The sequence below is a fragment of the Heterodontus francisci genome, chromosome 18 (assembly GCF_036365525.1).
Source record: "Heterodontus francisci isolate sHetFra1 chromosome 18, sHetFra1.hap1, whole genome shotgun sequence".
NCBI lineage: Eukaryota > Metazoa > Chordata > Chondrichthyes > Heterodontiformes > Heterodontidae > Heterodontus > Heterodontus francisci.
Genome location: NC_090388.1, coordinates 75,663,963 through 75,690,220, shown reverse-complemented (window position 1 = coordinate 75,690,220; position 26,258 = coordinate 75,663,963). Strand labels below are relative to the sequence as shown.

At 47.0% G+C, this 26,258-nt stretch overlaps 1 protein-coding gene across 4 annotated transcripts in view; it reads left to right on the top strand.

Annotated features, from left to right (window-relative positions):
* ipo8 (importin 8) overlaps nt 1-26,258 on the top strand; it is a 236,565-nt gene that overhangs the window by 73,268 nt on the left and 137,039 nt on the right. For all 4 annotated transcript variants that reach the window (XM_068051011.1, XM_068051009.1, XM_068051008.1 and 1 more), the window contains 3 exons: nt 2,574-2,730; nt 14,478-14,567; nt 25,337-25,431. In XM_068051011.1, coding sequence (XP_067907112.1) covers nt 2,574-2,730; nt 14,478-14,567; nt 25,337-25,431 — 342 coding nt within the window. The remainder of the gene's footprint in view (nt 1-2,573; nt 2,731-14,477; nt 14,568-25,336; nt 25,432-26,258) is intronic.

Here is a 26,258-nt window from a genome sequence, read left to right as displayed (position 1 = left end):
TCCGTCCCCCCTCTCTCTCTCCGTCCCCCCTCTCTCTCTCCGTCCCCCCTCTCTCTCTCCGTCCCCCCTCTCTCTCTCCGTCCCCCCTCTCTCTCTCCGTCCCCCCTCTCTCTCTCCGTCCCCCCTCTCTCTCTCCGTCCCCCCTCTCTCTCTCCGTCCCCCCTCTCTCTCTCCGTCCCCCCTCTCTCTCTCCGTCCCCCCTCTCTCTCTCCGTCCCCCCTCTCTCTCTCCGTCCCCCCTCTCTCTCTCCGTCCCCCCTCTCTCTCTCCGTCCCCCCTCTCTCTCTCCGTCCCCCCTCTCTCTCTCCGTCCCCCCTCTCTCTCTCCGTCCCCCCTCTCTCTCTCCGTCCCCCCTCTCTCTCTCCGTCCCCCCTCTCTCTCTCCGTCCCCCCCTCTCTCTCTCCGTCCCCCCTCTCTCTCTCCGTCCCCCCTCTCTCTCTCCGTCCCCCCTCTCTCTCTCCGTCCCCCCTCTCTCTCTCCGTCCCCCCTCTCTCTCTCCGTCCCCCCTCTCTCTCTCCGTCCCCCCTCTCTCTCTCCGTCCCCCCTCTCTCTCTCCGTCCCCCCTCTCTCTCTCCGTCCCCCCTCTCTCTCTCCGTCCCCCCTCTCTCTCTCCGTCCCCCCTCTCTCTCTCCGTCCCCCCTCTCTCTCTCCGTCCCCCCTCTCTCTCTCCCCGTCCCCCCTCTCTCTCTCCGTCCCCCCTCTCTCTCTCCGTCCCCCCTCTCTCTCTCCGTCCCCCCTCTCTCTCTCCGTCCCCCCTCTCTCTCTCCGTCCCCCCTCTCTCTCTCCGTCCCCCCTCTCTCTCTCCGTCCCCCCTCTCTCTCTCCGTCCCCCCTCTCTCTCTCCGTCCCCCCTCTCTCTCTCCGTCCCCCCTCTCTCTCTCCGTCCCCCCTCTCTCTCTCCGTCCCCCCTCTCTCTCTCCGTCCCCCCCTCTCTCTCTCCGTCCCCCCCTCTCTCTCTCCGTCCCCCCTCTCTCTCTCCGTCCCCCCTCTCCTCTCTCCGTCCCCCCTCTCCTCTCTCTGTCCCCCCCGCTCTCTGTCCCCCCCCCCGCTCTCTGTCCCCCCCCCCCCGCTCTCTGTCCCCCCCCCCCCGCTCTCTGTCCCCCCCCCCGCTCTCTGTCCCCCCCCCCCCGCTCTCTGTCCCCCCACCCCCGCTCTCTGTCCCCCCCCCGCTCTCTGTCCCCCCCCCGCTCTCTGTCCCCCCCCCGCTCTCTGTCCCCCCCCCGCTCTCTGTCCCCCCCCCGCTCTCTGTCCCCCCCCCCCGCTCTCTGTCCCCCCCCCCCGCTCTCTGTCCCCCCCCCCGCTCTCTGTCCGCCCCCCCGCTCTCTGTCCCCCCCCCTGCTCTCTGTCCCCCCCCCCCGCTCTCTGTCCCCCCCCCCCGCTCTCTGTCCCCCCCCCCCCGCTCTCTGTCCCCCCCCCCCCCGCTCTCTGTCCCCCCCCCGCTCTCTGTCCCCCCCCCGCTCTCTGTCCCCCCCCCCCCGCTCTCTGTCCCCCCCCCCGCTCTCTGTCTCCCCCCCCCCCCCGCTCTCTGTCCCCCCCCCCCGCTCTCTGTCCCCCCCCCCGCTCTCTGTCCCCCCCCCCCCCCCCCGCTCTCTGTCCCCCCCCCCCCCCCCCCCCCCCCGCTCTCTGTCCCCCCCCCCCCCCGCTCTCTGTCCCCCCCCCCCCGCTCTCTGTCCCCCCCCCCCCCCGCTCTCTGTCCCCCCCCCCCCGCTCTCTGTCCCCCCCCCCCCCCCCCGCTCTCTGTCACCCCCCCCCCCCCCCCCGCTCTCTGTCCCCCCCCCCCCCCCCCCCCGCTCTCTGTCCCCCCCCCCCCCCCCCGCTCTCTGTCCCCCCCCCCCCAGCTCTCTGTCCCCCCCCCTCTCTCTCTGTCTGGCTCTCTCACAATCTCTCTCGCGCGCTCTCATATTTCTGAAATGTATGCACGGGCTGAATGGACACTTTTGGCGGGTCGGTTGCTGAACTCTGTTCGATGCCACATATGACTCCCTGTGGCACTGCTGACGGTAAGTCAGATTCTGTCAGTGTTTACGCAACAACGATTTTATACCACAGAATACACAACGCATTATTCTGCTGTGAAGTTTGAGCTATACCAAGGCTGGATAATGTGCTTTCACGACCACAAAACCTAATTGCTTTAAATAAGCAAAGTCTGAGGTTGAATTAGAGTTTAACTCCTGTTAGTGTTGGATGTTTGCAGATTATCAGGTGCTTGTAGTTCTCTGACTGGGGTCAATCTGCACATGTCCATAGCTGCTGCCACCCCTCCTCCATCCATCACCATCTAACCTGCAGTTGACCTTAGCGTGAAATGACTGCCTGCCTTTTTCTCTAACTTTTTTGATACTTTTAAATGTGATATGTGAAGTCTAACTGTGGCACTCAAAGGTTAAGTTAGCTTTTCTGAAAGAAAATGTGACTGAGATGAGTGAGTGGACCTTTTCAATCATACCTCTTACTGATTTAGTTTTTTCTGTAATTCACATTCTTCTGATATAAAGCTGTATTTCGTTTTAATTCTGGTGCACGCTGGTGAGTCTCAAATTATTGCTGAATTCCAATGTGATTTTTTTTACAGATTCAAGAAGGCAGAGGAGCGAGATCCTCTGATAGCAGCGATGCAGATATTTTTACCACGACTTCAGCAGCAAATTGTGCAGCTGTTGCCTGACGCAACTCATTGGTCAGTGCTGATTCAGAAGCAGATCCTAAAAATCTTCTTTGCGCTTATTCAGGTATTAACAACACCAGGGACATTCAAGATACATTTCTCAGTCACTGGAGCTGCCTTCTGCATCTTCGTTTGATCGAGTAGTTTCTATATCTGGAAGTTAACCACTTTTCTTTGTGGAAGTAGGCCTGATTGAGAGGGTGGGACTTAAATGGATTCTAACTCCAGTAGCAGATCCCTAAGGGTATGTAAGTGTAGTGGCTATGATATGGGACAAGTAATCCAGAGGCCTTGATTAATAATCTAGATAACAAATCCTGAGGTGGCGGTTTGAAAATTTGAATTCAGTTTATCCAGAAATAAAAAGCTGGTATCAGTAAAAGTGACCCTGAAGCTGTCCAATTGTCGTAAAAGCCCAGTTGGTTCGCTAATGTCCTTCGGGGAAGTAAATTTGCTGTCTTTATTTGGTCGGGCCTACTTATGAGACTTTGATCCCAGATATACATTATTGACTCTTAACTTCCCATTGAAGTGACCGAAGAAGTTACTCAGTTATATAAAACCACTATCAACGGCTCAAGAGGACCCACCACCTTGCCCATAACATTTTGGAAAAGTAGCCTGTTTATTCTGACAGTTGGATTATTCACCACAATTAAGTAACCTGAAGGAATGTTCTGCATGATAAGTGGAACTCATTTTTTGTTGTATTCAGTTTTATGTGTTGTACTTGCACATACGCAATAATATTGTTCTCTCACAGCTAAATGATGCTCCGTTACAGGTGTTCCATGTCTTCAGAAACTCAGAAGGTAACTGGTTCAGCCATAAAGTAGGGTTTTATTAACTCCAGTGGAACTGCTGGTTCACCTGCCATGTAAATATATTTATTAAGGATTTCAGAATCTTTCTACAATGTACAGCTTCTCGTTTGCATCCACCATTCGCTTAGCCATTCACATTGTTATTTGTGGGACCTCAAGTGCAAATTGGCTGCCACGGTTTTTACATTACAGAAGTGACTACATTTCACAAGTACTTCATTGGCTGTAACACAGTTTGGGATATCTTGAGGGCATGAAAGGTGATTATAAATGCACGCCTTTCTTCCAGTTCATTCAAAGGCACTAACCCTTGTACTGATAGACCTCAGGCGCCTTGCTCAAGTGAATAATCTTTCTGTGTGTGCTCAGACACTGAGTGTCGACAGTTTGTTTACATACAAGCGCACCCTTGCTCACATGCTCACAGCCTATAAATTGCTGCTTGCCTTTTTTCACTTTCTGCTACACCCGTTCAATCTTATTAAGCTGCACAGATTTAAACTTAAACTGGTGAGGGGTAGAGCATTTCCAATACATATCATGACAGCCACATTATGATGTTTATTGTAATGTTGGATAGGATAATGGGACCAGCTGTTCCGCTGGAGCCATGCTTTATGGCTAAACCAGTTTCTTTGTGAGTCTCTGAAGATGTTGAACACCTGTATTGGAGCAACATTTAACTGCTATATAACAATATTTATATATCTTCTCTCTTCTTAGGCAATCCCTCTGGCCTGAGGATGACTTGCTTCCACTCCAGTTTAGTGCATTGTAACATGGCTAACGAGTCCAATGCGCGAACCGCAGACTGCTGCATGTGGGGCAGGTGGTGTTTGAAGAGTTGGGTAGGCATGTTACTTGGGGGGGCTGTGCTCGCTTTTCGCTGCCTGGACTTGGCCTCTGTGTGCTCCTGTCGAAATCTCAAAAGGTGCTCCGTACCTTCCCGAATGCACCATCTCCACTTTGAGGAACAGGGGCACCCATGAGTTGGTGGGTATGTTGGCTTTCTTCAGGGATGCTTTGAGAATGTCCCTAAAGGGTTTCCTGTGCCCTCCTGGGACTCATTTGCCATAGCGAAGCTCATAGAGCAGTTGCTTCGGGAGCCTGGAGTCAGGCATGCGAGTGACGTGGCCTGCCCAGTGAAGTTAGTTTTGAGTGATTAGCACCTCGATGCTGGGAATGTTGGCTTGGGAGAGGATGCTGACACTAGACCGCCTATACTGCCAACGAATGTGAATGATTTTGCGGAGATAGTGTTCGTAGTATTTCTCCAGTGCTTTGAGGTGCCTGTTGTAGATTGTCCAAGTGTCTGAAGCATATACGAGTACAGGGATCACTGCTGCCTGGTACACCATGACCTTAGTCCTGGGTTTGAGCTCCTGGTCCTCGAAAACTCTCTTCTTCAGTCGGCCAAAGGCAGACCCAGCACATCGAAGGCGGCGGTGGATTTTGTCATCTATGTCTACCTTGGTTGAGAGGAGACTCCCGAGATATGGAAGATGGTCCATGTTTTCCAAGATCTCACCGTGGATCCTGATCGACAGAGGTGGATGATGTCCTGCGGGAGTAGGTTGGAAGACCTTAGTTTTCGGATGTTTAAAGTAAGTGTGCATATGTGCAAGTACAACATACAAAACTGAGTACAACAGGATTATAACTTTTAAGCCTGTCTGACAACCTCATCTGCAAGTCAATGAGGGAGTGAGTCAAGCTTTAGAAATAATTTCCAATCATTTATACAAAATGCAAGTAACTGAGAATTTCCCAGTCACCTTTCTGGATTTTTGACTTTATTTTTACAGAAAGGAACTGGAAAATAGTTACTTTTAAATGCTGATGGTTTTAAAGCAAGATCACTGCACACTGTTTTTCTAAAAAAAAAGACATTGAGACCAAAGTGGTTAAGTTGTGAATTAAATAGAAACGAGCAGAGACCCGCAAAACATTTGCAGTGAAATAAGTATCTTTATTGCAAGAGTACTATTTTATGTGTCATGGTCGGCCCCAACCCTGGCATTAAAGTCCCCCAGCAGGAACAGGTGTTCGGTGTTGGGGATGCTACTAATGATATTATGGAGTTCTTCGTAGAACTGGTCTTTAGCTTCAGGTGGGGAGCAGCGTGTTGGAGCATAGATGCTGAGTAGGTGTACTAGACCAGAGGCGGTGAGCAGTCGGATGGACAGTATGCGTTCCGAGCCATTTGAGGGTGGCTCTATCATGCTGAGCAAAGAGTTTCTGATGGCAAAGCCCACTCCATGCTGTCTTGGTTCCTCAGGATCCCTACCCTCCCAGAAGAAGGTGTAGTCTTGCTCTCAGAGATCCGCTTGCAGGGAGGCATGTCTCCTGAAGTGCTGCAATGTCCACATTGAGTCTACAGAGCTCGTTGTTAATGATGGCGGTCTTCCGAGAATCGTTGATTTGTGTAAGGTCTTCTGACAGGCCAGGACACATAGTTCTGACATTCCAGCTTGCAAAACGAAGGGCTGGTACCTTCTTTCCTTTTTTGGTCGTGCTGTTTGGTGCGGTGTTACAGTCCACTTGTCGGGCAATGACCCTGTGCTCCAAGCACCCATTGAAGCAGGTGGACTGTGGCGGGGCAGAACCTTACTGACCGGGGGCTGCCCGGTTTGAGGCGGGCGGTAGATGTCCAGTGAGATGTGATGACCTCACCCACCAACGAAGGCAACCCATGGCGCCCAATCTCTACGCCAATTGAGCTGGACTTATAACCCGTAACTGCTGCCTTCCGTGTTGATTTGGCCGCTGTGAGGAGACTATGAAGGGACCTCTCCATGGCGCATGCCTGGGCGGATGTATGGAGGTTGTGAGTTGCCCAAGCGTCAAAACCCCCCTCACGGCTTTCCTGGTGGGGTCCAAAGGAGTGCAGAGCACGACGTTTGGCACCAGTATGGCTGCAGGAACTGCCGGAAACATGCCAAAGGTGACACATGCCAAAGGTGTACCTATCATAACCTGTGCATCGCCAACTCATTCTTTCACGCAAAGCCCTGTCACCAGGTTTCTTGGAGGCACCCAAGATCATGTTGTTGGCACCAGCTGGACCTCATCATCACAAGGCGAGCCTCTTTAAACAGCGTTCAAATCACACGCAGCTTCCACAGTGCGGACTGTGACACCGACCACTCCCTGGTGTGCAGCAAGGTTAGTCTCAAACCAAAGAAGCTGCATCACTCCAAGCAGAAGGGCCGCCCGCGCATCAACACTAGCAGAATTTCTTATCCACAGCTGTTTCGTAAGTTTCTAAATTCACTTGAAAAAGCCCTTCAAAACACTCCCACAGGGGATGCAGAGACCAAGTGGGCCCACATCAGAGACGCCATCTATGACTCAGCAATGACCACCTATGGCAAACGTGTGAAGCGGAATGCAGACTGGTTTCAATCTCACATTGAAGAGCTGGAACCTGTCATAGCTGCTAAGCGCATTGCACTGCTGAACTACAAGAAAGGCCCCAGTGAGTTAACATCCGTAGCACTTAAAGCAACCAGAAGCGCTGCACAAAGAACAGCCAGGTGCTGCGCAAATGACTACTGGCAACACCTATGCAGTCATATTCAGCTGGCCTCTGACACCGGATATATCCAAGGAATGTATGATGGCATTAAGAGAGCTTTTGGGCCAACCATCAAGAAGATTGCCCCCCTCAAATCTAAATCAGGGGACACAATCAATGACCAACGCAAGCAAATGGACTGCTGGGTGGAACACTATCTAGATCTGTACTCCAGGGAAAATGTAGTCACTGAGACCGTCCTCAATGCAGCCCAGTCTCTGCCAGTCATGGATGAGCTGGACGTACAGCCAACAAAATCGGAACTCAGTGATGCCATTGATTCTCTGGCCAGCGGAAAAGCACCTGGGAAGGACGGCATTACCCCTGAAATCACCAAGAGTGCCAAGCCTGCTATACTTTAAGCACTGTACGAACTGCTTTGCCTGTGCTGGGACGAGGGAGCAGTACCACAGGACATGCGCGATGCCAATATCATCACCCTCTATAAGAACAAGGGTGACCGCCGTGACTGCAACAACTACCGTGGAATCTCCCTGCTCAGCATAGTGGGGAAAGTCTTTGCTCGAGTCGCTTTAAACAGACTCCAGAAGCTGGCAGAGCGTGTCTACCCTGAGGCACAGTGTGGCTTTCGAGCAGAGAGATCCACCATTGACATGCTGTTCTCCCTTCGCCAGCTACAGGAGAAATGCCGTGAGTAACAGATGCCCCTCTACGTTGCTTTCATTGATCTCACCAAAGCCTTTGACCTCGTCAGCAGACGTGGTCTCTTTAGACTACTAGAAAAGATTGGATGCCCACCAAAGCTACGAAGTATCATCACCTCATTCCATGACGATATGAAAGGCACAATTCAGCATAGCGGCGCCTCATCAGACCCCTTTCCTATCCTGAGTGGCGTGAAACAGGGCTGTGTTCTCGCACCTACACTGTTTGGGATCATCTTCTCCTCGCTGCTCTCATATGCGTTCAAGTCTTCAGAAGAAGGAATTTTCCTCCACACAAGATCAGGTGGCAGGTTGTTCAACCTTGCCCGTCTTAGAGCGAAGACCAAAGTACGGAAAGTCCTCATCAGGGAACTCCTCTTTGCTGACGATGCTGCATTAACATCTCACACTGAAGAGTGTCTGCAGAGACTCATCGACAGGATTGTGGCTGCCTGCACCGAATTTGGCCTAACCATCAGCCTCAAGAAAACAAACATCATGGGACAGGACGTCAGAAATGCCCCATCCACACTCTGGAAGTGGTTCAAGAGTTCACCTACCTAGGCTCAACTATCATCAGTAACCTGTCTCTCGATGCAGATTTCAACAAGCGCATAGGAAAGGCTTCCTCTGCTATGTCCAGACTGGCCAAGAAAGTGTGGGAAAATGGCGCACTGACACAGAACACAAAAGTCCAAGTGTATCAAGCCTGTGTCCTCAGTACCTTGCTCTACGACAGCGAGGCCTGGACAACGTATGTCAGCCAAGAGCAACGTCTCAATTCATTCCATCTTCGCTGCCTCCGGAGAATCCTTGGCATCAGGTGGCAGGACCGCATCTCCAACACAGAAGTCCTCGAGGTGGCCAACATCCCCAGCTTATACAACCTACTAAGCCAGCGGCGCCTGAGATGGCTTGGCCATGTGAGCTGCATGGAAGATGGCAGGATCCCCAAGGACACATTGTACAGCTAGCTCGTCACTGGTATCAGACCCACAGGTCGTCCTTGTCTCCGCTTTAAAGATGTCTGCAAACGTGACATGAAGTCCTGTGACATCGATCACAAGTCGTGGGAGTCAGTTGCCAGCGATCGCCAGAGCTGGCGGGCAACCATAAAGGTGGGGCTAAAGTGTGGCGAGTCGAAGAGACATAGCAGTTGGTAGGAAAAAAGACAAAAGCGCAAGGAGAGAGCCAACTGTGTAACAGCCCCGACAACCAATTTTATCTGCAGCACCTGTGGAAGAGTCTGTCACTCTAGAATTGGCCTTTATAGCCACTCCAGGCGCTGCTTCACAAACCACTGACCACCTCCAGGCGCTTACCCATTGTCTCCCGAGTCAAGAAGGCCAAAGAAGAAGAAGAAGACTACTTTATGTTCCCATCCCATGTCATTCCATCCTTCCCATGCGATATCTCTCGTGCCATACCCATCCCATTCCTTTCCTCCCTCACATATCATTCCCACCTCATCATCCACCCCACTCCTTCTTTCCATGCCATCCCATCCCCCATTCTACACCTCCCCTGCAGTTTCCTACCCCTCCCAGGCCGTCCCTGTCCTTGCCCCATGCATATCGTCTCCACCCGCTCCTTCCATGTTTGTCAACCCCCCTTTCCCCTCCCATGCTTCCCCCTCCCAAGTCATCACCCTTCTCTGCTGCCTATGCATCCCCTCCATGCGTGCTACTCTCCCCTCACTGCCCCCGTGCCGTGCCGTCCCTTCCCCCCCATCGCCCCCACCTCCTCAACACCATCCCTTCCACCTACCCCAACACCATCCTCTCTCTCCCCCATCCCATGCAGTCCCCACCCCTCCCATGCCTTCCCCGCTTCCTGCCCCCCATATGGAGAGTAGCAAGAGCTGGGGCCAAAGCCCAGTAACAGAGGCCTGAGAGCAGCGAGGGCCGGAGCACAGTAGCAGAGGCTGGGGAACAGCAAGAGCCAGGGGCCAAAGCCCAGTAACTGAGGCCGAGGAACAGCAAGAGCCAGAGGTTGCGGAGCATCAAGGGCTGGAGCTCAGTTACCAAGTCCAGGGAGCAGCAAAAGCCTGTGGTTGGAGGCCAGGGATCGGTGAGAGCCGGAGCCCAGTAACTATGAAGTGTGCATCAGGCTCCGCCCACCAAATCAACCCACCAAATAATCAGAAAAATGTGGACAGACAAAATATTATTATACATTGCAACATAGAAACGCGCCATTTCTATGTTAGTTATACTGCACATGAGCGAAGTGCTATTCCCATGTGCTTGCCCTGTTCCCAGATCTAACCTACTCTAGTAGTACATTCTCCATCTTCACAGGAAAATAGTTTCTCCCGTTCTCTTTCCTAAATTTCTTGTGTTATAATAATATTGTATGTCTTTTAATTCAATTACTTGCAGTCACAGAATCACTCAGAGTCATAGAGCCATTTAGGGCGCAGAAGGAGGCCATTCGGCCCGTCAAGTCCATGCCAGCTCTCCATGGAGTTATCTAGTCAGTCTTGCTCCCCCGCTCAAACCCCATAGTCCTGCAACTCTATTTCCCTCAAATGGCCATCCAACCTCCTCTCGAAGTCATCGATTGTCTCTGCTTCCACGACCCTTGGCGGTGAGTTCCAGGTTATTAGCTCCCGCTGCGTAAAAAAAAAAGTCCTTCCTCGTATTCCCCCTACATCTCTTGCCCAAAACCTTCAATCTGTGTCCCCTAGTCCTTGTACCATTAGATAATGAGAATACTTTTTCCTTGTCTAACTTATCGAAGCCTGCCCTAATTTTTTACACTTCTATTAAATCTCCCCTCAACCTCCTATGTTCTAAGGAGAACAAACCCAGCTTTTCCAACCTAACCTTGTAACTAAAATCCTCCACCTTGGAACCATACTGGTAAATCTCCTCTGCACCGTCTCAAGGACTCATATCCTTCATGAAGTGTGGTGACCAGAACTGGATGCAGTATTCCAGTTGGGTGCTAAACCAGAGCTTTATTCGGGTGCAGCATAACTTCCCTGCTTTTATACTCAATGCTTCTATTTATGAAGCCCAACATCCCATATGCTTTGCTAACCACTCCCTCAATATGTCCTGCCACCTTCAAAGATCAATGCATATGCACCCCCAGGTCCCTCTGTTCCTGCACACTCTTTAGAATTGTGCCTTTAAGTATATATAGCCTCTCCCTATTCGTTGTGCCAAAATGCATCACCTCACACTTGTCAGTATTAAATTCCATCTGCCACCTGTCTGCCCATTCTGCTAGCCTATCTGTGTCCTGTTGCAGGCGGTTCATATCATCCTCACTGTTTGCCACACCTCCAAGTTTGGTGTCATCGGCAAATTTTGAGATTCTATTCTGTATTCCAAGATCCAAATCATTTATATGATGCAAAAAAAAATCAGTGGTCCCAGCACTGACCAATGGTGAACACCATAGTCTACCATTCTCCAGTCTGAAAAACAACCATTTACTACGACTCGCTGTTCTCTGTCCTTAAGCCAATTTTTTTATTAGGTTTGACACTGACCCTCCTATTCCATGAGCCACAATTTTGTTAACCAGCCTTTTATGTGGCACCTTATCAAACGCTTTCTTAAAATCCACATAAACAACATCCACCGCATTCCTTTCATCAACCTTCTCTGAAACTTCATCTGGTTCTATCTACTCTTGTCCCATTCCAGCATAATTTTAAACAACTCAAACCAATCAGAATTTTAGTGAATCTGTGCTGTGCCCTCTGCATTGTCATTATATACATAAATGATTTGGAGGAAAATGTAGGTGGTCTGATTAGCAAGTTTGCAGACGACACTAAGATTGGTGGAGTAGCAGATAGTGAAGGGGACTGTCAGAGAATACAGCAGAATATAGAGAGATTGGAGAGTTGGGCAGAGAAATGGCAGATGGAGTTCAATCAGGGTAAATGTGAGGTGATGCATTTTGGAAGATCCAATTCAAGAGTGAACTATTCAGTAAATGGAAAAGTCCTGGGGAAAATTGATGTACAGAGAGATTTGGGTGTTCAGGTCCATTGTTCCTTGAAGGTGGCAACGCAGGTCAATAGAGTGGTCAAGAAGGCATACGGTATGCTTTCCTTCATCGGACGGGGTATTGAGTACAAGAGTTGGCAGGTCATGTTACAGTTGTAAAAGACTTTGGTTCGGCCACATTTGGAATACTGTGTGCAGTTCTGGTCACCCCATTACCAAAAGGATGTAGATGCTTTGGAGAGGGTGCAGAGGAGGTTCACCAGGATGTTGCCTGGTATGGAGGGCGCTAGCTATGAAGAGAGGTTGAGTAGATTAGGATTATTTTCATTAGAAAGACGGAGGTTGAGGGGGGACCTGATTGAGGTGTATAAAATCATGAGTGGTTTAGACAGGGTGGATAGCAAGAAGCTTTTTCCCCAGAGTGGGGGATTCAATTACTAGGGGTCACGAGTTCAAAGTGAGAGGGGAAAAATTTAGGGGGGATATGCGTGGAAAGTTCTTTACGCAGAGGGTGGTGGGTGCCTGGAACGCGTTGCCAGCGGAGGTGGTAGATGCGAACACGATAGTGTCTTTTAAGATGTATCTAGACAGATACATGAATGGGCATGAAGCAAAGAGATACAGACCCTTAGAAAATAGGTGACAGGTTTAGATTTAGGATCTGGATCGGCGCAGGCTTGGAGGTCCGAAGGGCCTGTTCCTGTGCTGTAATTTTCTTTGTTCTTTGTAACTTCCTTCCTATATGCTGTAGCCCAGAATTGCACACAGTACTCCAACTGTAGTCTTACTAAAGTTTTGTGTAACAGAAAATACTGGATATACTTAGCAGATTAGGAAGCATCTGTTGAGGGAGAAACAGTGTTAGCGTTTCAGGCCATTGACATTTCATCAGAACCTTTCTGAAAAGCAATTGAACTGAAATGTTAACTTCTCTCTCCCTGGATGCTGCCTGACCTGAGTATTACCAGCATTTTCTGTTTTTATTTCAGATTTCCATCAGCTGCAGTGTTATACTTTTGTAAAGTTTTATGCAGATAGTTTTATGTATGTTCACCATTACTTCATGTGTTAATGTAAGTAAACATATACCACCACTCAGTGCAAAGCTTTGCAGGCTTTCTCTTTAACCAAAGTTTGAAATCATGTCTTTGTCAGATATAGCACACCTTAGTGCAGTTTCTAGGTTTTTATCCAGCAGTTTCAAGCAGTTTAATTACTGAGAATGTTGACTCACGCAGCGAGATGCATCAGACCTGCCCCTGCATCCATCCAGTTGCATGCTGCTTCCTCTTTGCTATGGTGAGCCCTCATTATTTTTTGGGCTGGATTTCTTCTGCCTGGAGCAATTATTCCAATTAGTTGAGCTGACCTTTTCCCCACCCGTTGCTGGTGTTTCCATTGTGGTGAAGTCCACTGTTTACACCCGTTACACGCTATTTTTGCAGATAACCAGTAAACAAGAACCAAGAAAGTAAAGCACACACAGCGATCATAAACATTCTGTTTTTCATCATACCATTTTAAAACAGATGCACAAAGGTTAAAATTCATATGCATACACCATGTGAATATGAGAAAGAAATATTTGCATTTATCGAGCGCCTTCACGACCTCAGGACATCCTAAAGTGCTTTACAGCTAATGAAGTACTTTTGAATTACATTCAGTTTTGCCCTGTCGGAGTGTTGAGATCACACTGCCAACAACTATGTCTCAATTTTTAATTACTAATCAAAAATGCTACATTTGGATTTCCATTTAGCCACATGTGACTAATGAATAAGGTATTGATTAACACTGGAGTGAGATGTATTAGGAGGTGCAGTACCCTTTGTCAATGGTTGTTAGGAGGCTTGTGCCCACATAATAATGAGTATTATTAAACAGAATCTTGCATTTGTACAGCACCTTATTATATTTTCAAAACATTTCAAATTAATTAATTACTTTTTGGAGCACCCAGACTGGCATAGCCAACTGACGTGTTATCTCAACATGATGTTAGTGGGAGAGAAGACAAATGGAACTAAATGAATCCCCAGAGTAGAGGGAGAAAATGGAAGAGTTATCTGTTCTCCCATCTTTTTTTCCTTTTTTTTTATTCGTTGTGGGATGTGGGTGTTTCTGGCTAGGCCAGCATTTATTGCCCATCCCTAATTGCCCTTGAACTGAGTGGCTTGCTAGGCCATTTTAAGAGTCGACCATATTGCTGTGGGTCTGGAGTCACACGTAGGCCAGACCAGGTAAGGACAGCAGATTTCCTTCCCTAAAGGATATTAGTGAACCAGATGGGTTTTTACAACAATTGACAATGGTTTCATGGTCATCATTAGCCTAGCCTTTTAATTCCAGATTTAGTAATTGAAATCAAATTTCACCATCTGCCTTGGTGAATTTCGAGTCCATGTCCCCATAGCATTAGCCTGGGCTTTGGATTACTAGCCCAGTGACATTACCACTACGCCACCGCCTCCCCCAGTAACTGTTCGTTGTGATGTTGGTCATTCGCATATCCTCTGTCTTGGGGTTTTACACAGGAAAAGATAAATTAGAGGGGAAAAAACCTCATCAAATAATTTTTCTAAGCATGCTTTCCCTCTCCATTATCATGAAGTTGTATCAGCCTGCTGTTTTAATTTTGGCATTAGAAACTCGATGAAACTCTACCAATTAAATATGAACTAAATGAATGTAAATTGTAATTGGCAATTTCTGAATTTTTTTCTTTTTTTGGAGATTTGTTCAACTAAGTTGTCTCTCTTGCTTCCCTTTGCTAGTACGCACTGCCACTGCAACTGGTAAATAAACAAACCATGACTCAATGGATGGAGATATTTAGGACAATCATTGACCGAGATGTTCCTCCTGTAAGTGTTCCTTAAAAAGTTTACTTTTTTGCATTGTACGTGTTCACCTTTAATTGGAAAAGTTGCTGCAGAACATGTAATTATGTGTAGCTAGTTAGTTAGTTAGAGATACAGCACTGAAACAGGCCCTTCGGCCCACCGAGTCTGTGCCGACCATCAACCACCCATTTATACTAATCCTACACTAATCCCATATTCCTACCACATCCCCACCTGTCCCTATATTTCCCTACCACCTACCTATACTAGGGGCAATTTATAATGGCCAATTTACCTATCAACCTGCAAGTCTTGGCTTGTGGGAGGAAACCGGAGCACCCGGAGGAAACCCACGCAGACACAGGGAGAACTTGCAAACTCCACACAGGCAGTACCCAGAATTGAACCCGGGTCGCTGGGGCTGTGAGACTGCAGTGCTAACCACTGCGCCACTGTGCCGCCCCAAAGACTGTGTACTTGGCTGTCTCTACCGTTCTTATTCTCTGTCTGCCTGCCGCCTTCTGTCTGTGTGTTTGTGTGTTTCTCCTCTCATTTTCTCTGATTTTTTTGTGTGTGTACATCTCTCTCTCTCTCTTTTCTGCACGAGTGAGATTAACTGGGATTGCGTTGAACTTCAGATGCTCAAGTAATGCATCACAGTTCTTGTCATTGTGGGCAGTTAATAAAAAATGTTTGTTCATTACAGACTACTTTAGACCTTTTTTATTATTCGTTCGGGTGATGTGGGTGTCACTGGCTATGACAGCATTTATTGCCCAACCCTAATTGCCCTTGAGAAGGTAGTGGTGAGCTGCCTTCTTGAACCGCTGCAGTCCTAACAGTGCTGTTAGGAAGGGAGTTACAGGATTTTGACCCAGCGACAGTGAAGGAATGGCGATATAGTTCTAAATCAGGATGGTGTGTGACTTGGAGGGAAACTTGCAGGTGATGGTGTTCCCATGCATCAGCTGCCATTGTCCATCTAGGTGGTAGAGATTGCAGGTTTGGAAGGTGCTGTCAAAGGAGCCTTGGTGAGTTGCTGCCAGTGCACCGTGTCAATGGTACACATTGCTGCCACTGTGCGTCAGTGGTGGAGCAAGTGAATGTTGAAGGTGGTGGATGGGGATGCCAATCAAGCGGGCTGCTTTGACCTGAATGGTGTCGAGCTTCTTGAGTGTTGTTGGAGCTGCACCCATCCAGGCAAGTGGAGAGTATTCCATCGCATTCCTGACTTGTGCCTTGTAGATGGTGGACAGGCTTTGGGGAGTCAGGAGGTGAGGTACACGCTGCAGAATTCTCAGTCTCTGACCTGCTGTTGTAGCCACAGCATTTATGTGGCTAGTCCAGTTCAGTTTCTGGTCAATGGTCACCCCCAGGATGTTCATAGTGGGGATTCAGTAATTATAATACTATTGAACGTCAAGGGGAGATGGTTAGATTCTCTCTTGTTTGAGATGGTCATTGCCCAGCACTTGTGTAGCACGAATGTCACTTGCCACTTATCAGCCCAAACCCTGGATGTTGTCCAGGTCCTGCTGCATATGGACATGGGCTGCTTCAGTATCTGAGGAGTTGTAAATGGTGCTGAACATTGTGCGATCATCAGTGAACATCCCCACTTCTGACCTTATGATGGAGGGAAGTTCATTGATGAAGCAGCTGAAGATGGTTGGGCCTAGGACACAACCCTGAGAAACTCCTGCAGTAATGTCCTAGGACTGAGATGATTGACCTCCAACAACCACAACCATCTTCCTTTGTGCTAGGTATGACTCCAGCCAGTGGAGAGTTTTCCCCTGATTCCCATTAACTCCAGTTTTGCCAGAGTTCCTTGATGCCATACTCAGTCAAATGCTCCCTTGATGTCAAGGGCAGTCACTCTCACCTCATCTCTGGAGCTCAGCTCTTTTGTCCAGATTTGGACCAAAGCTGTAATGAGGTGAGGAGCTGAGTGGCCCTGACGGAACCCAAACTGAGTGTCAGTGAGCAGCTTATTGCCAAGCAAGTGCTGCTTGATAGCACTGTCAACGACCCTTACCATCACTTTGCTGATGATTGGGAGTAGACTGATAGGGCGGTAATTGGCTGGGTCGGATTTGTCCTTTTTGTGTACAGGACATACCTGGGCAGTTTTCCACATTGCTGGGTAGATACCAGTGTTGTAGCTGTACTGGAACAGCTTGGCTAGGGGTGCAGCAAGTTCTGGAGCACAGGTTTTCAGTACTATTGCTGGAATGTTGACAGGGCCCATAGCCTTTGCAGTATCCAGTGCCTTCAGCCGTTTCTTGATATCATGTGGAGTGAATTGGGTTGGCTGAAGACTGGCACCTGTGATGCTAGGGACCTCAGAAGGAGGCCGAGATGAATCATTCACTTGGCACTTCTGGCTGAAGATGGATGCAAATGCTTCAGCATTGTCTTTTGCACTGATGTACTGGGCTCCTTCGTTGAGGATGGGGATGTTTGTGGAGCCTCCTCCTCCTGTCAGTTGTTTAATTATCCACCACCATTCACGACTGGATGTGGCAGGACTGCAGAGCTTAGATCTGATCTGTTGGTTGTGGGATCGCTTAGCCCTGTCTATCGCATGTTGCTTCTACTGTTTGGCATGCAAGTAGTCCTGTGTTGTAGCTTCACCAGGCTGACACCACATTTTGAGGCATGCCTGGTGCTGCTCCTGGCATGCCCTCCTGCACTCTTCATTGAACCAGGGTTGGTCCCCCAGCTTGATGATGATGGTAGAGTGGGGGATATGCCGGGCTATGAGGTTACAGATTGTTATTGAATACAGTTCTGCTGCTGCTGATGGTCCACAGCACCTCATGGATGCCCAGTTTTGAGTTGCTAGATCTGGTGGTAGTGACACACAACACGATGGTGGGTACCCGCAGTGTGAAGATGGTGCTTCGTCTCCACAAGGACTGTGCAGTGGTGACTCCTGGTGGGATCTGGGACATTGTCTGCAAGGTATGATTCCGTGAGTATGACTATGTCAGGCTGGTGCTTAACTCGTCTGTGGGACTGCTCTTCCAATTTTAGCACAGCCCCCAGATGTTAGTAAGGAGGACTTTGCAGGGTCAGCAGGGCTGGGTTTGCTGTTGTTGTTTCCGGTACCTAGGTCAATGCCAGGTGGTCTGTCCTGTTTCATTCCTTTTCTGAGGCTTTGTAGTGGTTTGGTATAACTGAGCAGCTTAGTAGGCCATTTCAGAGGGCATTTAAGAGTCAACCACATTGCTGTGGGTCTGGAGTCACATGTAAGGACATTAGTGAACCCGATGGTTTTTTCAAACCATCGACAATGGTTTCATGATCACCACTAGAAGAGCTTTTTAATTCCTTATTTATTAATTGAATTCAAATTCCACCATCTGCTGTGGTGGGATCTAAATTTGGGTGGCCAATCTTTTAAACTAAAGAACCAGAAAAGAAAATTATATACTTACAAAGAGTCTGACACTTAAAATAGCAAACTCACTGATGTTTTCACTAACTGCAAGTGCGTTCGCTAGAGCTGGTGGGCAGCCATAAAGGCGGGGCTAAAGTGTGGCGAGTCTAAAAGACTTAGCAGTTGGCAGGAAAAAAGACTGAAGCGCAAGGGGAGAGCCAACTGTGTAACAGCCCCGACAAACAAATTTTTCTGCAGCACCTGTGGAAGAGCCTGTCACTCTAGAATTGGCCTTTATAGCCACTCCAGGCGCTGCTCCACACACCACTGACCACCTCCAGGCGCTTACCCATTGTCTCTCGAGATAAGGAGGCCAAAGAGAGAGAGAGAGAAGTATACTGTGCCACAAGTTTTCAAAATTTAGCTCGGCAATGTGACTTTGTCATATTTTATATTCAAAAAAATTATTTGAAATCTGGATTGTGCTCTCTTGTTTTACCTCTTTTCCCTGACTCATTTGTCCTTTTCTTTCCATCTGTCTTGTGTTTCTTCTTTCCCTTTTTCTCATGCAATCTTTGTCTTGTTCTTTCTCTTCTTCATTCTGTATCTTTCTTGTGTTCCTTCTCTCCCTATCTCTCATGTTCCTCTTGTCCTTCTTCCGCTGTCTGTTTCTCTTATTTACTTACCTAATAGCAGTCATAATATGATCAAGCTTAACGTAGTGTTTTAAAGGAAGAAATGCAAAACAGCTGCTAAGTTTCTAGATGTAGGTATTGCATTGCCTTCAATGCAATGAGACAGAGACTGTCCACAGTAAACTGGGAAAATCTGTTAAAAAGGTAAAACCATAGAAGATCAGTTGGAGGTGTTTAAAAAAGCATTTGTGGTACAGAACCAGTTTATATACCGAAACGGCAAGAGTTCTACTTGCTGAAAAAGACAGCCATGGACAACTAAAGATGTAAGAGACGACAAAAACTAAAAGAAAAAGCCTTTACTATGCAAAAAATAGCACAGATCCTGGTGAATGGGAAAGATACAAAGTACAGCAAAAGGTGATGAAAGCAGTGAACTACAAAAAGGGGGAATAAAAAGAAACTTACAGGGGCTATCAAAATAAATACACATTTGTCTTACAAATATATTAGGAAAAAGAGGGTAGTTAGCAATATTGACCCTTTAAAAACTGATAAGTGATAGTCAATGAAAATAATGAATTGACGGCCATGCTGAATAGTTACTTTGTGTCAATATTTATCCTCTCCATCACCCAGACCACCAACTTCCACCTCCATAACATCACCGTCTCTAGGAAGATAGCATACCAACATCCCAAGGAAACCAGTATTGAATCAGGGACAGGTACTCACCAATATTAACGTAAGCAAAATACTGTAATATTCCAAAGTTCTCAATTCAGGGAACTATTCTTTTAGATTGGAACATTGCATTTCACTCTGCTCTTTAAGAAAGGTGAGAGAAGGAAACCAAAGGTCAGTTAGCCAAAATTTGTTATCAGGAAATTACTAATCTGTATTTAAGGATGGAGTGACTGAACTACTTAACATGTTCAGCTGATTAGAGAGAGCCAGCATGGATTTATAAAGGGTAGATCATGCCCGATGAACCTGATTGAATTTTTTGAAGACCTAAATAAAGTTATGGACAGTGGAATGTCTATGGCTGTTATTTATAAGAACTTCAGAAGGGATTTGTAAAGTTCTTCATAAGAGACTGTTAGCTAAATTTGAAGCTCGTGGAATTGAAGGCAAATTGTTGGCCTGGTTAGGAAATTGAACAAAATGGGCAGGTACTCCAATTGGCAGGATATGACTAGTGGTGTCCCGCATGGATCTGTGTTGGGGCTTCAACTATTCACCTTATTTATTAACAACTTAGATGATGGGATAGAAAGCCACATATCTTAAGTTTGCTGATGACACAAAGATGGGCGCATTGTAAGCAGTGTAGATAGAAGCAGAAAAGTACAAAGAGATATTAATAGATTAAGTGAATGGGCAAAACTGTGGCAAATAGATTTTAGTGTAGGGAAACATGAGGTCATCCGCTTTGGACCTAAAAAAGATAGAACAAGATACTTTCTGAAAAGCTAGAAACGATGGAGGTCCAGAGAAACTTTGGGGTCCAGGTACATACATCATTTAAAGATCATAAATGTGTACAGAAAATAATCAAAAAAGCGAATGGAATGCTGGCCTTTATATCTAGAGGACAAGGGGGTAGAAGTCATCCTTCAGCTATATGAAGCCCTGGTTAGACCACGCCTGGAGTACTGGGAGTAGTTCTGGGCACCACACCTTAGGAAGGATATAATGGCCCTAGAATGACTGCAGTATCGATTTACTAGAAGGCTTCTTGGACCCCAAAAATTCAATTACGAGCAGAGGTTACACAAACTTGGGTTGTATTACCTGGAATTTCAAAGGTTAAGAAGTGATTTGATTACAGTTTAAGCTATTAAGGGAATAGCTGGAATAGATAGAGAGAAACTACTATTTCCGGTTGGGGAGTCTATTTCTTCTGACTGGAGAGTCTATGACTAGGAGGTATAGTCTAAAAGGTAGAGCCAGACCCTTCAGGAGTGAATTCAGAAACATAGGGTGATAGATGTTTGGAACTCTCCTCCACAAACGGCAATTAATGTTGGACCAGTTGTCAATTTTAAATCTGAGATTGATTGATTTTTGTTAACCAACAATATTAGAGGAGAGGTGGGTATATGGAATTAGATCGTGGATAGGCCATGATTTCGTTGAAGACTGGGCAGGTATGTGGGGCTAAATGGCTTACTCCTTTGTTACTCCTATGTTCTTCACCCGCTTCCTTGATACTTTCTTTTGTCTTACATTCATATTTCTTTTCTCTCCTTCTTACACTGTTTCATGATCTTTGCCATCTCTTTTCCTGCACACATTCTTTCTCTCTATCTCCTGTGTAGTCCTTTGCCCACTCTTTTGTATTCCTGTCCTCCTGTATAGTTTCCATATTCCTCCTCACCCTGTCCATTTCTCTTGTGCTCCTTTTTTTCCTCTCTATGATTCATGTACTCTCTCAACTACAGCAACTCATGGATATATAGCACCTTTAACTTACAAAATGCCTCTTTGTTTTAGAGCACTAAGCCACCGGAATGAGTGTTAGCAGAGGTGACTGTAGGTTGAGGTTCAATTTCTCTCTCTTTCATTCTCCTTCCCTTTATTTCCTCTACTTCAAATTAGACATGCTATTATGGGAAGAATAATGAAACCCAGGAAAAGATGCAATATCCTATGGCGCGAGGTCAAAATCCTGGAACTCCCTCCCTAACAGCACTGTGGTGTACTTACACTACATGGACTGCATTGGTTCAAGAAGGTGGCTCAACACCACCTTCAAGAACAATTAAGGATGGACAATAAATAAAGTCATGGAGAGATACAGCACTGAAACAGGCCCTTCAGCCCACCGAGTCTGTGCCGACCAACAACTTCCCATTTACACTTCCTCTTCTTCTCTTCTCTTCTTCTTCAGCCTCCTTGTCTCGGGAGACAATGGGTAAGCGCCTGGAGGTGGTCAGTGGTTTGTGGAGCAGCGCCTGGAGTGGCTATAAAGGCCAATACTAGAGTGACAGACTCTTCCATAGGTGCTGCAGAAAAAAATTGGTTGTCGGGGCTGTTACACAGTTGGCTCTCCCTTTTCGCTTCTGTCCTTTTTCCTGCCAACTGCTAAGTCTCTTCGACTCGCCACACTTTAGCCCCGCCTTTATGGCTGCCCGCCAGCTCTGGCGATCGCTGGCAACTGACTCCCACGACTTTTGATCAATGTTACAGGACTTCATGTCGCGTTTGCAGACGTCTTTAAAGCGGAGACGTGGACAGCCAGTTGGTCTGATGCCAGTGGCGAGCTCGCTGTACAATGTGCCCTTGGGGATCCTGCCATCTTCTATGCGGCTCACATGGTCACGCCATCTCAGGCGCCACTGACTCAGTAGTGTGTATAAGCTGGGGATGTTGGCCGCCTCGAGGACTTCTGTGTTGGAGATGCGGTCCTGCCACCTGATGCCAAGGATTCTCCGGAGGCAGCGAAGATGGAATTAATTGGGGCGGCACAGTGGCGCAGTGGTTAGCACCGCAGCCTCACCGCTCCAGCGACCCAGGTTCAATTCTGGGTACTGCCTGTGTGGAGTTTGCAAGTTCTCCCTGTGTCTGTGTGGGTTTTCTCCGGGTGCTCCGGTTTCCTCCCACAAGCCAAAAGACTTGCAGGTTGGTAGGTAAATTGGCCATTATAAATTGCCCCTAGTATAGGTAGCTGGTAGGGAAATATAGGGACGGGTGGGGATGTGGTAGGAATATGGGATTAGTGTAGGATTAGTATAAATGGGTGGTTGATGGTCGGCACAGACTCGCTGGGCCGAAGGGCCTGTTTCAGTGCTGTATCTCTAAACTAAACTAAATTGAGACGTCGCTCTTGGCTGACATACGTTGTCCAGGCCTTGCTGCCATAGAGCAAGGTACTGAGGACACAGGCTTGATACACTTGGACTTTTGTGTTCCGTGTCAGTGTGCCATTTTCCCACACTCTCTTGGCCAGTCTGGACATAGCAGTGGAAGCCTTTCCCATGCGCTTGTTGATGTCTGCATCGAGAGACAGGTTACTGGTGATAGTTGAGCCTAGGTAGGTGAACTCTTGAACCACTTCCAGAGCGTGGTTGCCGATATTGATAGATGGAGCATTTCTGACATCCTGTCCCATGATGTTCATTTTCTTGAGGCTGATGGTTAGGCCAAATCCGTTGCAGGCAGCGGCAAACCTGTCGATGAGACTCTGCAGACACTCTTCAGTGTGAGATGTTAATGCAGCATCGTCAGCAAAGAGGAGTTCCCTGATGAGGAATTTCCGTACTTTGGTTTTCGCTCTTATGCGGGCAAGGTTGAACAACCTGCCACCTGATCTTGTGTGGAGGAAAATTCCTTCTTCTGAAGACTTGAACGCATGTGAGAGCAGCAGGGAGAAGAAGATCCCAAACAGTGTAGGTGCGAGAACACAGCCCTGTTTCTCACCAATCAGGATAGGAAAGGCGTCTGATGAGGCGCCGCTATGCTGAATTGTGCCTTTCATATTGTCATGGAATGAGGTGATGATACTCTTGGTGGACATCCGATCTTTTCTAGTAGTCTGAAGAGACCACGTCTGCTGACGAGGTCAAAGGCTTTGGTGAGATCAATGAAAGCCATGTGGAGGGGCATCTGTTGTTCGCGGTATTTCTCCTGTATCTGACAAAGGGAGAACAGCATGTCAATGATCGATCTCTCTGCTCGAAAGCCACACTGTGCCTCAGGGTAGACACGCTCGGCCAGCTTCTGGAGCCTGTTTAAAGCGACTCGAGCAAAGACTTTCCCCACTATGCTGAGCAGGGATATTTGCACTAATCCTACATTAATCCCATATTCCCTACCACATCCCCACCACCTACCTACACTAGGGGCAATTTTACAATGGCCAATTTACCTATCAACCTGCAAATCTTTGGCTGTGGGAGGAAACCGGAGCACCCGGCGGAAACCCACGCGGTCACAGGGGGAACGTGCAAACTCCGCACAGGCAGTACCCAGAACCGAACCCGGATCGCTGGAGCTGTGAGGCTGCAGTGCTAACCACTGTGCCGCCCTTGCCAGTATGCTGACCTTGCCAGTAACGCTCACAATCCCTGAACGAATAAAAAAAGTACATTCACCACAATAATATCAAGATAAGCAGGAACTTTTTATGATATGAGACTTAAACTACCAGCACTGCATTCTCTGGAGCAGGGAACAACTGTGGAGGGGGCGGTGCAGTCTCTAATAGAACTGTTCAAAATTGAGGGTTTGAAAAAGTAAAAAGTTGAAGATTATTTCTGTTGGTCAAGGAATCTGCAACCAAAGGCATAGACTTGTGTTTAGCACTGGATGCATAAAGGGAAGTTATAAGAAATAGTTTCACATAAATGGTTATTGAACATTTTTCACATGAATATATGGAATACATTACCATGAGTGGACATTAAGGCCATGCCAATCACAGTAATTAAGAGATGACATTTAGGAGGAAATTGGATAAACTCTTGAGGATGAAAAAAATAATTAAATGGTATGCAGCAAGAGCATAGAAATTGGATTCAAGTAGTTGGCTCTGAGGTGGAGCTGGCATAGGCGTGTTGGACTAAGTGACTTCACAACTGCAATTCCTGCAATACTTTGATGGTGTTGTAAATTGAAAAGTGCATAGTGATGAGCACTATATTTTTATATTTGGCTATCGTATTTAATTTTTTGAATAGGGAAAATAAAATATTGAATCTTGCAGTTAAATGTGTTTTGTAGTTAAACAATTTTAGCGTTCCAAATTACTGCCCAAGTCACAGAATGGGTGGGTCACTTAAACTGCATGGATTGATTTATATTTATGTAAAAATAAAAAGGTTTGGTTCAATTCAGCTACAGGAGCTGGATGAGATAATCTTTGAAGCAATGTGTGATATGCAGTAATTGAGTCATGTTGACAGTACACCATGACTCAAACCTACTCTTAAACCTATTTCATGAAACTGTTTTTCAACAACACTTAACCATTTGATTTTTGATGCAGTGAATTTCTGTGCCAAACAGGATCTCTGTGTAAAAGTAAATTTACGTTGACAACTTCGTAATAGCAAGTGTGTGAAATTTTCATGCAGCTGCCCAATAGGGTATCTTCCCCACTCACCAAAACTGGAAGTTCCATAAAGTATAATGGTGAGCATGTGAAGTGTTCATGCTTTATGTTATCACCTAACAGTACAGTTACAGATTTTGTCTTTTCAAATCTGGCTGGTGCCTGCACCACATGTTTCGAGCTCTTCAACATTGTAACATTCAAGGAACATAGAAGCCAGTTCCACCATTCAGTTCGATCACAAGTGATCTGTTCTTCAACTCCATTTACCCACTTTTGGTTCACCTACTGGGATGAAGTATTGGTGGTGACAGGTCTGTCACTGTTGCAACTAGTGAAAACAAATTGAGGTGATGAATTGTGAGCATTGCATTATTGCAACATTAAAGCATGTTGGTTTGACTGTTTTTTCCTGCAGCACAATATGTACCACTACATAAAACAACCCTTGTAACAATACAGCATTGTACTATAATCCTAAAAAAATGTAGCAATAGCACGACACTTAATTGTGTCTCAAAAAACAGCAAAATTGAGAAATGTCATAACTTCTTGAAGCAGAATATTAAATTTACATGAGTATGGAAATTGAGTGCTGTAAAACTATTGTGTTTTGGTTTGATGAGTTTCTGTTGGGGTGCAATATGCTGCGTGCTATGCTGTAGAAGAGGTTGAATGCGTAACGTTTTCAATTTGTTCCTTAAACTTGCAGGAAACATTGCAGGTCGATGAAGACGACAGGCCTGAGCTGGTATGGTGGAAGTGTAAGAAGTGGGCTTTGCACTTGGTTACAAGACTCTTTGAAAGGTATTGTGTAGATCACAAAATAGATTGTTTGGCCCATCTAAACTCATGCATCAGAAAGTTGCAATATTCAACTGTTAAATGGTTGCAGGATTTTTGCCTCCATGACCCTGGCCAATAGTCTGTTCCAGGAATTGACTATTTATTGTGTTAAAGACCTTCAGATATCAGCCCGAAGTTCACCATTCGCTATTTTGAATCTGTGTCTCCTTTTCCTTCTGGCATGGTTTAATTTGAGGAGATGAAACTAGAATATCTGTAATTTTGTTTCATTGAAACAAAGATAAGAAAAGGTCAGCTGACCCACATAGCCCATCCCATCTCAGCATGGTGTAGCTTAAACACACCATTCCCCATCGCTGCAGTCACACAATCTTCTGGAAGAGGTAAGCAAAATACCTTTGGCTAATTTAGGAAAAGAAGTCTGGAATTTCTCTCCAACTTCTTCCCCAAGGCAATCTAGCACAGTTCCAAAGATCACAATGACTGATGACACTAGCCTCCATTGACCCTATCTTTGTGCAGATGTTTGCTACTTACAGAAGGTGCTTTATGAGAACTGGCAGAAGAAAATAAGGCAGATAACAGAGGCATTAAAAGGACACACTAAAGATTCACTTGAAGCAATGCAACATGGCTGTTGACTTTTGGGGAAACCATGGGCACCGAGAGCTGGCAATGACGTGCTAAAGTGAGGGAACGAGCGAAGAGATTTGAACCACAATGCTGTGCCAATGTGGAGACAAGATGTGAGAGACGAAAGAATCAGCAGCATTTTTTTTATTCATTCATGGGATGTGGGCATCGCTGGCTAGGCCATCCCTAATTGC